Genomic DNA, 14301 nt, shown 5'->3' with positions numbered 1-14301 from the left:
GAAAGAGGAATCAAGAACATTATTGATATTAAGCAAAACACACAGTTTTAAAGGAGATGAATAGCTGGTTTGAAAACCTCTGGGAGAGTCTAAGACTGTGCTTTCCAACAACAGTTGGCCAAAAGCTGTAGGTAAACTGATGAGTACTTGCAATGTGACTACTCCAAACTAAAAAGTGAGGTTAGCATAAAATACACATTGTATATTGAAGACACTATGAAACTATCCCATACTAATTTATTAAAACATCTCACTAATTATTTTTCACATTGATTGCATGTTTAAATGATGATATTTTGGATAAATTTTGTTAAATAAAATATTAAATTTAATTTCAAGTTTCTTTTAACTTTTTAAAATGTGAGTCCTAGAGGGGCACCTGGGTGGCTCAGTTGGTTAAGTGTCCAACTCTTGATCTCAGCTTAGGTCTTGATCTCAGGGTCATGATTTCAAGCCCCACATTGGGCTCCATGCTGATTATGAAGCCCACTTAAAAAACGATGCAACTCCTAGAAAATTTACAATTACACCCTTGGTTTGCGTTCTATTTCTGTTAGATAGTATGATAAAAGGAGAACAAGGAGTGTTAATTGAAAATAAACACTTTGGAAAATGAAGAGACCACAGTGCTACTCAGAGGAAACAGTTACACAGTTTAAAAGAAATGTAAAACAGAGGAAAAAACTAATACAGAGATTGTGCTGTTGTCTATCCAGCTCATGGATATATTTTATTTGGTCAGTAGAGTTTTAACCTTCAAAATGTTTTAATTATACATTTAATTTTAAATGAATTTGTTGTCAACTTTTAAAAATATTGGAAGCTTTCATATAAAAATTCAGATCTTCTGTTTCAAAATAAAAATACCTGGCAAAATCTTTCCTGTGTTCCATCAAAGTAAGATCTGGCCAACATTGAAAGTGGTTTTCTCACAGGCAATTTATGTACTTTGCCATAATCTCCACCATGACCTGTTGTACGCTGGAGCCTGAAATTAAAGGTTGGCTGCTTTTTACTAGTCAAGCATGTAGTCATGCTTCTTGCTGTATACTTATGAGGAAAAAAAAGTATATATGGTAACCAGAGTCATTCACTGAAATTCTTGATGTGGCTCAGTTTTTTTGTTTTTGTTTTGTTTTGTTGTTGTTGTTGTTCATTGCATTTGCAACCCCTACCCTATGGTATAGGAGAGGATGGTGCAGAGCCAAGAAGGGCTAAGAGTAAATCTTGGCATTCATATAGAATACAAGTTTCTTAGAGTTAGGAGTACTAGATAAGGAAAAATAGAAACAGAAATTTCTGCAATGGGGAAAATAATATTGAAGGATGATCAAAGATAACTATTTCTGTGGGTCCTAATATATATTTTCAATTTATCTTTATAAGAACAATTTAAAAATAATCCATAGATCAGGAATAGAAAGCAATATCCCTCTTAATATGATAGAATAACAGTTTCAGATATTAAAAGAGATATGGAAGAAGTATCAGATCTCAACATCAGAAGGAAGCTGAACATATCACAGAAAATGGAGGGGTGGACTTGAAGTTTATTTTGGTACATGTGAGGTACTGTTATTGAGTAGATAATCAAATTCCTAAGAAAAACACAACAGGTTAGTGTAACCTCCTTCCTTCACAGAAACTTCTCATGAAATTGAGTAAAGTGAAGCACAACTGACATTAGCCACCAGATGCCATTTCTCACCAAGCACATAGCTACTCTCCTGAATGAGGGGCTCATGGAGTGCTAGAAGAGCTAGCAAACATCCCTCCTCATCAAGTAACCATAAAGGAATATGGAGGATGATCCTATTGTCATGATGATTATGATCCTCTTTAGAGGCTTCCATTCTACTCACAATGACTATATTTTATTCTTTTCATATGTGTTGTTCTGCAGGTGAAATATCATTAAATCATATAACTAAAACCTGTAGAATAAACTATTTTTGGTTTGGAACATGCAATTAAAATTCTATGAGTAAAATCCATAGATACTAAATCTTTGTGTTTGAATTGATCTATACACAAGCTATTGAGGATGCCTTAGTTTACAGTTTGGTAAAATGAAAATATAAAGGATAAAGATTAGTGTTGTATAGAGCTATATTTTGAGTGAAAAGGAGATAAACATCCATAAAAGGAATAGTAAAGCATGCACTTTCAAGACAGAGAGTGGAAAGAAATGAAGTTAGAGAGAGAGGAAGGAATCTTGGTTATGGTAAAGCATTCAAGTCTGATACTCATCACCAGGGGAAAGAATTTTGAATGGTTAGAAGTACCGGAATGATTTAGACAGATACATATTTTAAAAGCCAGTGCCAGGATATATGTATATAATGAACTTGAAATATAAGAGTGGGAGCAAAAAACCCAACATGGAAATAGTTAGCAGTGAACAAGTTCAGGGACATTTTTGAGGTAGAGTCAATAGTAACTGGTTTGATACAATGGAAGAAGCACTTTCCAGAAGTCAGAGGATCCCATTTCTAATCCCTTAACCTAGGAGAATGACAGCATCTGTTTCTGTTTCTTCATCTACACATGAGCAAGATGGACTAGATGAGGAGTTTTGAAACTCTGGACTACAAATTATGTAGCTGAGAGGTGCAAAATACCATGTGAAATTATCTAAGTGTGTGAATAAAGGACCATAAGTTTGTTCAGACTCTCATAGTGATATGTGAGCGCAAAATATGTAAGAACTGCTGTACAAGATTGTTTACCACTGAAATCTCTACGCTGGAACTTCTGACTCAGGGTCTCCAGATATTTCCCATAATTCAGAAGTTTGTTTTGCTGAAGTGAAGGAAGAGGCATGGGATCTTGTTTTGTCATTTTCCACCTTATTATTTCACTTAAGCCCTTAAAGTCTTAATTTATCAGCAACTTGGACCAATTTTATTTAGGAATTGGACCTATAATACCAGCTCGGTATGATTACTCATATTTCTATCTTTTTGAAGATAAGATTTTTGGGGGGTGTTGAGTTTGATAAGTTTTTTTATAGATTTTGGATACTAGCCCTTTATCTGATAAGACATTTGCAAATATCTTCTCCCATTCTCTAGGTTGTCTTTTGGTTTTGTCTACTGTTTCCTATGCTGAAATTTAAAATCGCTTTAAATTTATGGAAAAAATTACAAAGATACTACAGGGAGTTCCCAATACACCACACCCAATTTCCCCTATTATTAATATCTTACATTAATATGTACATTTGCCACAATTAATGAGCCAATATTGATATATTATTGTTGACTCATGTCCAGTCTTCTTCTTTCAGATTTCATCCATTTGCACCTAATGCTCTTTTTCTATGCTGGGATGCCATCCAAGATACCACATTGGCTATGACGGTTTCAAAGACATTCCTTGCTCTGTCAATGGCACTGACATTTCTGAACAGTACTGTTCAGGTTTTTGTAGAAGTAGGATTTGTCTGGTGTTTTTCTTATGATTAAAAGGGGTTATGGGTTTTTAGGAGGGAGACCACAGAGGTAAAGTGCTGTTATCATCACATCATATAAAGGTACATGCTATCGATATGACTTACAACTGTTGATATTGACCTTAATCACCTGGCTGAAGTAGTGTTTGTTAGTTTTCTCCACTATAAAATACATTTTATCCCTTTCCATTATAAACTTCTTGGAAGGAAGTTACTATGCTCATCTTTGACTTAAGGGGTAAGGAGTTATGTTCCACCTCCATGAGGGTGGAATATCTATATAAATTATTTGGAATTCTTCTGCATGGGAGATTTGTCTCTTTTCCCAATCTACTTAAGGTGAAGTTATATTCTGTTATATATCAAATTTTATCTGTTCATCAATTGATGGGCATTTGAGTATATCTGTATATCCATCTTTATAGCAGCACCACACCACACTGTCTTGGTTATTGTAGCTTAGTAGTAAGTTTTGAAATCAGAAGTGTGAGCTCTCTCAATTTGTTTTTCTTTCAAGATTGTTTTGGCTATTCTAGATTTCTTTAACTTCCCCATAAATTTTAGAATCAGTTTGTCAATTTCAGGGATAAAGAGCCAGCTGGGGTTTTGATAAGTATTGTACTGAATCTATAGATTATTTTGGAAAGCGTTACCACCTTAAAAACATTAAGTCTCTGTTCATGAACATAGAATGCCTTTCCATTTGCTTAGATCTTCTTTCCTTTCTTTCAACAACATTTTTGTAGTTTTCAACATACAAGTCTTGCATTTATTTTGTTAAATTCATTCTTAAGTATTATATTCTTTTTGATACTTTTGTAAATGTAATTGTTTTCTTACTTTCCTTTTCAAGGTTTAATTTCTAGTTTATAGAAATGCAAATGTTGTTTGTATATTGATCTTGTATCCTGCAATCTTAATTCAATCATTCTAAATTTATTGATTTGTTTCATTACCTAATATGTGGCTTATCTTGCAGAAAGCCTCATGGGCACTTAAGAACAATGTGTATTGTTGTTGTTCAGTGGACTATTCTATAGATATCTACTAGATCTGGTTGCTTTGAAGTACTGTTCAAGTCTTCTGTTTCCCTGATAGACCTTCTATTTATAGTTTTTCTATCCATTTTTTAAAGTGAGTTATTAAAGTACCTAACTATTATTGTTGAATCATCAGTTTTTCCCTTCAGATCTGTCAATTTTTGCTTTATATATTTTAATGTTCTATTATTAGATGCATGCATGTTTATTATTACTGTGAATTTCTTGATGTGCTGACACATTTTATCATTATAAACATCCTTCTTTGTCTCTAATAACAATTTTCTTTAATATATTTTGTCTTATATTAATATAACCAATCCAACTCTCTTTCGGACACTATTTGCATTCTATATCTTATTTCATCCTTTCACTTCCAAATGATTTGTCTTTGAATCTAAATTGTGTCTCATATAGACAGTATATAGTAGGATCATGATCTTTTACCCTTTCTCCCACTTTTGCTTATCCATGCATCTGTTGATGGACACTTGTGTTGCTACCACAGGGAAAGGAGATAACCTCAGCTTGTGGACTCAGGAGAAACTCTCCCTAAAAGTAGATTCCCTGTCCTGATTTGGCTCTGGGAACAACAGAAAAGCAAAAAAGTCTTTCTAAGAATATAAAATCACAGCCTGAAATCACAGACATGTAGCTAGAATTCACACCAACTATGTAGCCTAGGAATCCAGGCTTAAACTTTAAAGTTATAGAGACACCAGGCAGAGCCAGAGCAAAACCTGTTTAGAAAAACCTGTTTTAAATGTAAGCCTCAAAGAAATCCCACAGAAAAAGAATCCAAGAAACATGAGCTCAAATGAACAAATTACTTATTGAACAGAAAAGTAAATTAATTACCATGTAACCAAGTAAAACAAAACAACAAATTCTGCAAATTGCTCCCACAAAGATACTGGAAAGTTTTGGAAATTTAAATAAGTGGAAGATGACATTAAAAATTTAATAAAGAAATGAGATGCTGTCAAATTGCATAAAGAATTAGAAAAAAGCAAAAAATAGGATGTCTAATAATAAGAAACAACCATTAAAGTTATGTAGTAGTAATAATTATAGTTATAGTAGTTATAGATGAATTAATAGCATATCAGAGCATTGGAAGGATCTACATAGCTAAATTGGGTTTACTGAGAACACTAATAAATAGTGAAGTGGACAAATCATTAGGAAAATTGTATACATATATACCAAACTGACTCACAAAGAAATAGACTATCTGAATGGTTCTATAACTTTTAAAGTAATTAAATAAATAGAGAACAGCAGGCCTAAATGAATCTATAGGCAAGTTTACCAGACATTCATAGATATTAGCCACCTACTTGCTGGGCATTAAAAATTTGTGTTACCAACAAATATAATGGTTTGGGAGAAAATATTATTTTAAATTAGGATTTAAACTAATCTCTACAAAAGAATATTTTTACCCAATCTAAGAGATCAATGAAATTTTGCTTTCTACCTTGCCTTTTTCTGTACCTAAAATGAACTATAAAATGTGTTCATCTCTTATTTCATTTTTGTCTTTTCACTATAATGTCTGGTGAGGGAAGCCACAAAACCTCTGCCTGAGATTTCATCACATTTGTTTGTCAAGCTCCATATGCAATTTTATAGAAAGCCAATAAAGTTAATTAAATTCTTATGAGTCATACTTAGCTACTTGTAATCAATACATTTAAAAGGAACTATCCTGAATTCTACAGATGTATTTCCATATTGAGCTTTACTTAAAAAATTAATTTATAAATACACATAAATTTGATATTTCCTTTTATATGTATCCCTGTATGTATTAGATATTGTCTTAAAGAATTTGTGAATGATTACTCGTTAGCTAATATTAATCATATGTAAAATATTAGAAAATAAAATACTGAAAAATTATATCCTACAATATGGCAATAAGACAAATATAAATATATTTAAATAAAATTTTTTATCTTTCTATTCAGAAAACAAAACAACTTGCTTGAAGATGATATTAAACCCAAAAATATTGTAAATGAATTTTGTATACTTCCAAATATGCACAGCTCATTAGCATAAGGGTCTTTGGTAAGTCAACTGTTCACCAATTTCTGACTCTTTCATTATTATAAGTAATGGTCAAGTTGCTCACAGCTTTTTCAAAGCTACCTATTCTGTAACAGACATCCAAACAATAGAGTTAAAACACCCATGTGTCTAATACCAAAACCATTATCCCTTTTTTCTATGCACAATGATGCATGACCATCTGCCATAAATCAACAGAAAATAGACATTCCTTTACACAGCATTTATACCCCAAGTTGGTACTCACAGCTGGAGAAAATCAGTGGGCAGGAGTGCTCATCCATGGGGAAGTTGTGCAGCTGCAGCTGGCATTCTGCATTTATAGTGAGCCTGCAGGAGAGCCAAGGGTCACTCTTGAGGTCTGCCAGGAGCAACCCAGAAAAGTCCCAGATCAAAGCCAAGGAGCAGTCACTTTACCACAATTGGGGAGTGAGAGCAGTGCACTTAACTCACTCTTGGCAGTGGTGCCATTCAGGGATACCATTTAGTGGTTTTTGTGTTATTTTGTTCTGTTTTTAACTATTGGTAGCAGAGAGAACTTCAGTTAGTAAAATTCCAAATATGTCTAGAAATACAAGCAAAGTCAAAGAGGAGACAAATAAAAACAACTGTTATTTTATAGGTCTTTGTCTTCAATCTGTTTTACTGAATTAAAACCTTCTTCCATTTTGAAACTGGTGTATTTATCTAGGTAGGTATAACGCAAAACTAATCCACTTGTAGAATGGACTTCATATTTAGACAACTCTCTCATTAGCCTAAGCAGGTGGTGGCTATACAAGTGTGTGCATTGCATCCTTCCAGAGCAGAAAGCTCTGGGGCCAGAGTTCCTATGAAGGATCCCAGGATAGGCCATGTCCCCATTCTGGTTTGCTGAGGCTCACCTCTACATCAGAGTCTCATCCGCACTCCATTAAGACTGATGTGGAAACACCTGTTACAGACTCCAACTCTCTAACTATAATCCATCAGCAGAGTTCCCTACTGTGGATTTGTTGTTGTTGTTGTTCTCCGCCTGCCAAAATTATTATTTCCCTGAAAGTTGAAATTCTCTAATCTTCCACTTCTTTTGATTTTAATCAGTACTTTTATTTGTGCTGTGGATACTTGTTTACCATTCTGAGTTACAGACTTCTCTGCATGGCCACAATTCACCTGCAATTAAGAGTTCATGTACTGAATGTGGGAGTGGGAGAGGAGACGTGCCCAGGGGCTGGTGGTGGGCTTTACTGAGCCAGGAAGATACATGTGTCAGAAGAATTAGACAAGTCACCATCTCCTGAGGAATGCTGAATTTGCAATGTCTTTTAGACCTCAGGAGGAGACATCCCATAGGCAGGTGGCTCCAAGCTTCTGGAGTCCAGAAGGGAAGTTCTGGGTTGGAGGTAGGCATATGGGAAGCCTCAGCATAGATGTGGGAATGGATGAACTAAGTCAGCAGGAGAAAAGAAAGTGAGTGAAGTAATGAGGAAGTCCTGAGGCAGAAAGAACAGGAGAAAAGACTGCACAAAAGCAGGAACAGGAGAGATAGAGAGGAGCCATGGTGCTGCAAAGGTGGTGAGAGAAAGTGTTAGAAGAGAGTGAGCACATATAGTGCTCCTAAGGGATGACAGGCAGTGGGGACAACAGTGTCTGGAGGGTACTGTCCTGATCCTAATGCTAGACAAACAGAAAGGCTGGCCAAGGTGCAGGGCATTCCTTTGGTATGTTACAGTTGGGTGTTCAGTTAGACTTGGGCCACCCTAGTGCAAAGACTTCTGAGTGATACAGACACAGGTTCAAACTCTGATAACACTAGTTCCCAGTGGTGACTTTGGACAGGCAAGTCAGTTCACTTCTCTGAAGTGCAGTTTCTCTTACCTTGCCCAGCTTTGTAAGGACTGCCTGGCCCGCAGGAAGTCTCATTACACTGTAGCTGCCACTTCCATTAGGGATGCGTTGGGGAATACCCTCTGTGCTCTTTTTTTTCCTGTAGTCTTAAATTTGGCTATGATTACATTTGTTAATTAGTACACCAAGACATCTTTATTTTCTTAGCTGAGTGGACCCGTGGGTTAAATATATTAAAGAAAATTCCACAGTCCACTTCCAGCAGAAATGGATTCTGTTGAAGGAATGAGTTTATATTCATTGTAGAACATTTGTGTGCCTTTATTTTCACACATAGTGGCATTAGGACAAACTTTTTCGGGATGCTGTAGCATGTCAAATGTGAGAAGTGACAGAACGCAGAAATGAAAATAGGGTCCCATCTCTACAGTGATCTAAATTATCAGCCCGTCAGTGATTAAAAATCCACCAACATCTCACCTTAAAGTATAAAGGATTTTCCCATCATTCCAAATTCTGAGTAGCTGATTGGGGGTGGTGATCCAGTGAGCCTCTGCAGTTTTAGAATTACGGAAGATTGTGTCTGGAATCCATATTAATCCCACCATGTTGCTGTTCAGAGTGAGTATTTTCATAGTACTGTTGAATCGAAGGCGACTGTCTGTCCAGGTCTGAGCAAAAAATATGTCAATTTGGTATTCCTGAAACAGAGCAAAAGGAGAGGCAAAGTGGTTCTATTAATGAATTTTCTGTATGTTTCATTTTCTTTGTCAAAAGTTTGGGTTTCCTCCATGTTTACCCCCTTATCCCCCACATCCCTTTCTGTTAGAGCTTAGTATAGTGCATGGCTCAACATGGTAAACATTTTAACAAATGATAACCAGTATTATTAGTCAATAATGTGATAACATATGTACAAAAGATTCTGTAAGTCTTAAATTGTAATAAACACATAAAATGTGATAAAGGGTCAAGTGGTAGTAGACTATAATTCAAAGCACAGAATAAATCCCCCTGCATTCACAAGTCTAAGCTTTAACAGGTAATATTACCTATTGAAGCCTCATTCTAATCTGTAAAATGGGTGGAATGCCCACCTCCTAAATGGGTTATAAAGAAGAAAGGAAATGATTACATGAAAAACCCTTAATGTCTGGCATAGATCCATACAGTATTAGCTTATATAATAATGATCATTTTCATTTAAAAGCCTTATCAAACAACACAATCTAAATCAAAAAGAAAAGTAAGAAACAAGCAACAACAAAGAACTATAAAGGTGACTGACACCCAAGCCAAATGCTGATTCAACAGAAGGCTGGTGAGGCTCACACGACCTCTGTAATTGGAAATTTTGGTATTCCCAGCACAGAATAAGGCTTTGCTGCAACCATTAGATGTGGAATAGGACTAATTTCACCAAGAGACCTAAATAAATGTCCCTAGGGTCACCTGGGTGGCTCAGTCAGTTGAGCGTCTACTTTCGGTTCTGGTCCTGATCTCAGGGTCCTGGGATCGAGCCCCACATGGGGCTCTCTGTTCAGCAGGGAGCCTGCTTCTCCCTCTCCCTCTGTGCTCTCCCTCTCTCTCTCTTAAGTAAATAAATAAAATCTTAAAAAAAAAAATAAAAGACGGGGCGCCTGGGTGGCTCAGTTGGTTAAGCGACTGCCTTCGGCTCAGGTCATGATCCTGGAGTCCTGGGATCGAGTCCCGCATCGGGCTCCCTGCTCAGCAGGGAGTCTGCTTCTCCCTCTGACCCTCCCCCCTCTCATGTGCTCTCTCTCAAATAAATAAATAAAATCTTTAAAAAAAAAAAAATAAAAAAAAAAAATAAAAGAAATATTCCGAGACTGGACCACTTCAGAGGCCCTTCCCCTAAACACAGTTTCAAGGATTATCATCAATTAGGCCCATAGTAAAGTGGATCTAGAAGCAGACTGTTAGAGATTTTTATACCTTTCAGTTTCATTTACATATTAGATATAATAATGAATTACTATTACAGAGTGTGGGTTCAGTAATTCTCAACAAATCCCACATTTATCCTTACCATTGAGTTTCCAGTTAAAGAACCTTTCTGAGGTAGTTAATTCAACTGACCAGATCCTGATTTTTATTAACTAATCCATTCATTCATCATCTCTTTGCTGCACTGAGTATGCCATGCCCTGCAAACCACTGAAGACCCAGCACTGCACCGACAAGAAAACTCCCTCCCTTCATGGAGCTTATATTTTAGTTTGGGAATTAAACATACAATTAAGGTGAAAAAACAGCAAGTTTGATGGTCACACACAGCAACCAGAAAAATGAAGTCGGTGTATCACTTAGGATTCCAGCTAGAAAAGACAAAAAACATCCAAGTTTTTAATGTGGAAAGAATTATGTATAGGGAATCTGAGTCTTGCTTAAGCATTTGACCAGCTGCAGGAGCAAATGCCAGGGAAGCAGAAGCTGGGGGCAGGTTATTGTGGGAGCTTCCAGAGTTGAATGAAATCTCAACATCCAGAGGGGCCCAGTGCAAGTCCTCCCCTCTGTCCATGTGTCTGCCTAAACATGCCTCTGGGGGATAATAGCCTCTGTCTCGTTATTGCCTTCCAGAACTTTGCACATGTCTCTCATTAACAGACTCTGACCTTGGAATTGTACACAGAGAGAGAAACAAAGAGGAAGTTTGTGTGTGTGTGTGTATGCATGTGTGTTATTTCCTGTTGTATACTGACTAATTTTAAAATGGGTTTGGGGGCACCTGGATGACTCAGTTAAATGCCCAATTCTTGTTTTCAGCTCAGGTCATGATCTCAGGGTCCTGAGAAGTGAGGAGTCTGCTTGGGATTCTCTCCCTCTCCCTCTCCCTCTGCCCCTTCCCCCACTCATGCGTGTGCTTTCTCTCTCTCTCTAAAAACAAATAAATCTTTAAAAATAAATAAATAAAAAGGGGTTTCAAACAGTGCTGAAACAAGTAAAATAAATCAGATAATGAAAGACAAATACCTGTGATCTCACTTATATGTGGAAACTAAAAAAAATAAAAAACTGAAGTCATGGACACAGAGAACAGACTGGCGGATTCCAGCGGTGGAGACTGAGAAGTGGGAGAAGAGGTGGGGGGAATCAAAAAGTACAAACTTCCCATTATAAAATGAATTAAGTGCCAGGGATGTAATGTACAGCATTGTGACTATAGTTGACAATACCGTATGGTATAATCAAAAGTCACTAAGAGTAGATCTTAAAATCTCTCATCACAAGAAAAAAATATTTCTAACTAGACTTATCATGGTGCCATTTTGCAATATATATGTACATTAAATCATTATTTGTATATCTGAAACTAATATTATGTTAAATGTCAATTTTATCTCAATAAAAAACAAAAGAAAAAAAAGAAAATCAGTGTATTAAAAAAGAATGCTGAAACAAATCTGTAACACGTAGTGTTGGCTTAGGACTGGAAGCAAGGTGGCTCATGTCACACATGGGTGTTGAAGTTGACACCTGCAGTAAGGCAGAGCATGTCTAAGGAGTGCATAGCTCTTTGCGCAAAGGTTGGAAAAGGAACATTAATTAGAACGTGTTTGCCGCTATTGACTGTGCTTTCTAAGTTAACGTAAGAAAGAAATTATCTCAGAAGATAATTGGCCAGTTGGAAAGCAGTTATGAAAAAGAAAAGAAAGATAAAGCAAACATAGGTTCTTGCAGGGTTAGAACAGGCAACCGCTCCTAATCCCCCTCAGTAAATCATATCAAGAAATGCCTAGAGAGTTAAAAGCCTATTGAAACTCAGCTTTGCAGAAATAATCAGACCCACAGCTAAAAATCCCTAAATGGATTAAGTTGTCACCCTACAAAATCTTTAATTGTATAAATGTGGCTTCAGGATAAGAGACCAAAGTATAACTCTTCCACTGAAGGCTGATGTGGCCAAGGCACCTGTACTTAATTTAAGAGAAAGAGTAAAAAGAGTCCATTTGAAAACAAAAGGGTGGGAGAGGCAGTGGCATGCAAAAGCAAAGACACTTAGTGGATCCTAGAATTGTGTTGACAAAAGATATGTGAATATGGCTATGCACATTTGAAACTCTTCAAATAGGTAAGAAGCTGGCTAGGTTTACGAGAGTTCTACTGCCAAAGGACCATCAAGTCAGGAAGAGACATCTGTGACTATTTGAAACTAAATGTACTTTTGCATTCCTATCTATAAAGGGCAGATTGTGGCCTGGAAAAGCTGATTAGACCTTAATGGGGCTTCTTCTCCAATGCCCACTTTCCCATGACCAAAGCAGTTAGTGGAAAAAGAATAAACTCTTAAACAATGGAGTTAAGAGCCAGGGAGAAGTGTCCTTTGGAGTCCTACCCTGGGAGCAGAATTAAAGTTTAATCAAAGAAGATGCTTTCTTCCCAGGGAACAGAGCCCACTCAGGATCTGTCGAGTAGGGTCTCAGAATTGCTGCAAACCAGTGGGTTGATTGTGATTATCCTGGCTCTTCTCCATCACTGTAGATATACTACATATTGGGGATAGGTAAAATAGCTTTTCTTTTTAGTTTAGAAGTCAGTGGACCAAGGAAAACCATGTGAATTAATGTGGATGCCAGCACACATACACAAAACCTTGACCCAGGGGCTGGGGTTGGGTAGGCCTTTTGGGTTGCCTCATTTGAAGAAGGGTAGGATGTGTCTTCCCTGATGTAGGAGAGAGACAATATTTGGCAGCTAGATACAGATTATGGGGGCCATTGGTCCTATTCACCAAATACTGCAGCACGTGGTAGAATTGCATCTCCCTCTCCTCCTGTTGGGGCTGTGTCTGACCATCTTATTTGTGATGAAGTGAAATGTGAACAAAGTGGTGTGTGCCATTTCTGGGATGGTGTTTGAAGAGCACACTCCCTTTGCAAGACCTCAGTGAGGTGCAGGAGTGAGCCACACAGATAAATGGAGCAAGAGACCGCAAGCAAGTTCAAAAGCATACTGGATGAGACAGTAACAATTCTGTCAGACAGAATAGACTGAATGAGGTGAGTAGGCACCTTACCTCCTTGATGGCAGGATTTTAGCTTCACAATGATGCTTGCTGACTGTGTAACAGGCTATAGTTGCATAGGGAACACACTAAATACTTAAAATAAAATTCAGCATATGAGAATGACCAGTGTGGCACCTACAGATGCTCATACATGTTACTTCTTTCTCTCCTTTTAACACTGGTTCATCGGATAAGAGAATGAGGAGAAAAGGATGAAAATGTTCTTCCAAGCAGGGCCAAGGCCCAACAATGTGATCAATGATACCAAAAAAAAAAAAAAAAAAAAAATACTCTCTATTAAAGTCCCAAGTATATTTTAGAAAGAACCTAAAATTATCAGATTTTTAAAAATTTCATATTATATTAGGAATGTGGAAACTCAGAAAACTTGAAGAATTTTACCACTTACTCCCTGGGTGAAAATTAGTTTGAATTTTGGGACCCAGGTAAAACTTTTCAAGTGTTTGTTTTTACCGTGTAAAAATGGCAAAACAAAAAGTGTCCTGAAGATAGGGCCCTCCTCTTTGCCTTTCCTCTCCTATTGTCTCTGTTCCCCATTCCCATTAATACACAGGTTATATACCTTCAAAATAAAATATTTTGAAATGCAGATTTGAAATCAGTAAATTATATAACAAGATAGAGAGCATTACCCAAAGTCACTCCTATGAGGTGCAGATGCTTCTGTAACCTTCCAGGCTCTGATTATTGAGAAAGAGACTATAATAACCTTCCTCTCAGGGGGTAAACTGAGACCTAAGAGAGTAACTAATTTTCATCAAGTCACACAGCTGCTAAGTACCAACTGTTCTAAACTACAGTCAAAACTTGCTTCCCTGGAGGTGACTGAGAGCAGTTGAAATCTAGTTGTT

At 36.8% G+C, this 14301-nt stretch overlaps 1 protein-coding gene across 7 annotated transcripts in view; it reads right to left on the bottom strand.

Moving 5' to 3' along the window:
- Positions 1–14301, bottom strand: part of GABRG3 (gamma-aminobutyric acid type A receptor subunit gamma3) — a 742225-nt gene that overhangs the window by 321688 nt on the left and 406236 nt on the right. For all 7 annotated transcript variants that reach the window (XM_078079003.1, XM_078079001.1, XM_078079002.1 and 4 more), the window contains exons 4-5: positions 8881–9101; positions 6818–6900 (exon numbers count right to left, since the gene is read on the bottom strand). In XM_078079003.1, the coding sequence (XP_077935129.1) occupies positions 6818–6900; positions 8881–9101 (304 nt within the window). The remainder of the gene's footprint in view (positions 1–6817; positions 6901–8880; positions 9102–14301) is intronic.

The sequence above is a fragment of the Halichoerus grypus genome, chromosome 8 (assembly GCF_964656455.1).
Source record: "Halichoerus grypus chromosome 8, mHalGry1.hap1.1, whole genome shotgun sequence".
In the NCBI taxonomy this organism is placed as follows: domain Eukaryota; kingdom Metazoa; phylum Chordata; class Mammalia; order Carnivora; family Phocidae; genus Halichoerus; species Halichoerus grypus.
This window is presented reverse-complemented; position numbering and strand designations above follow the sequence as displayed.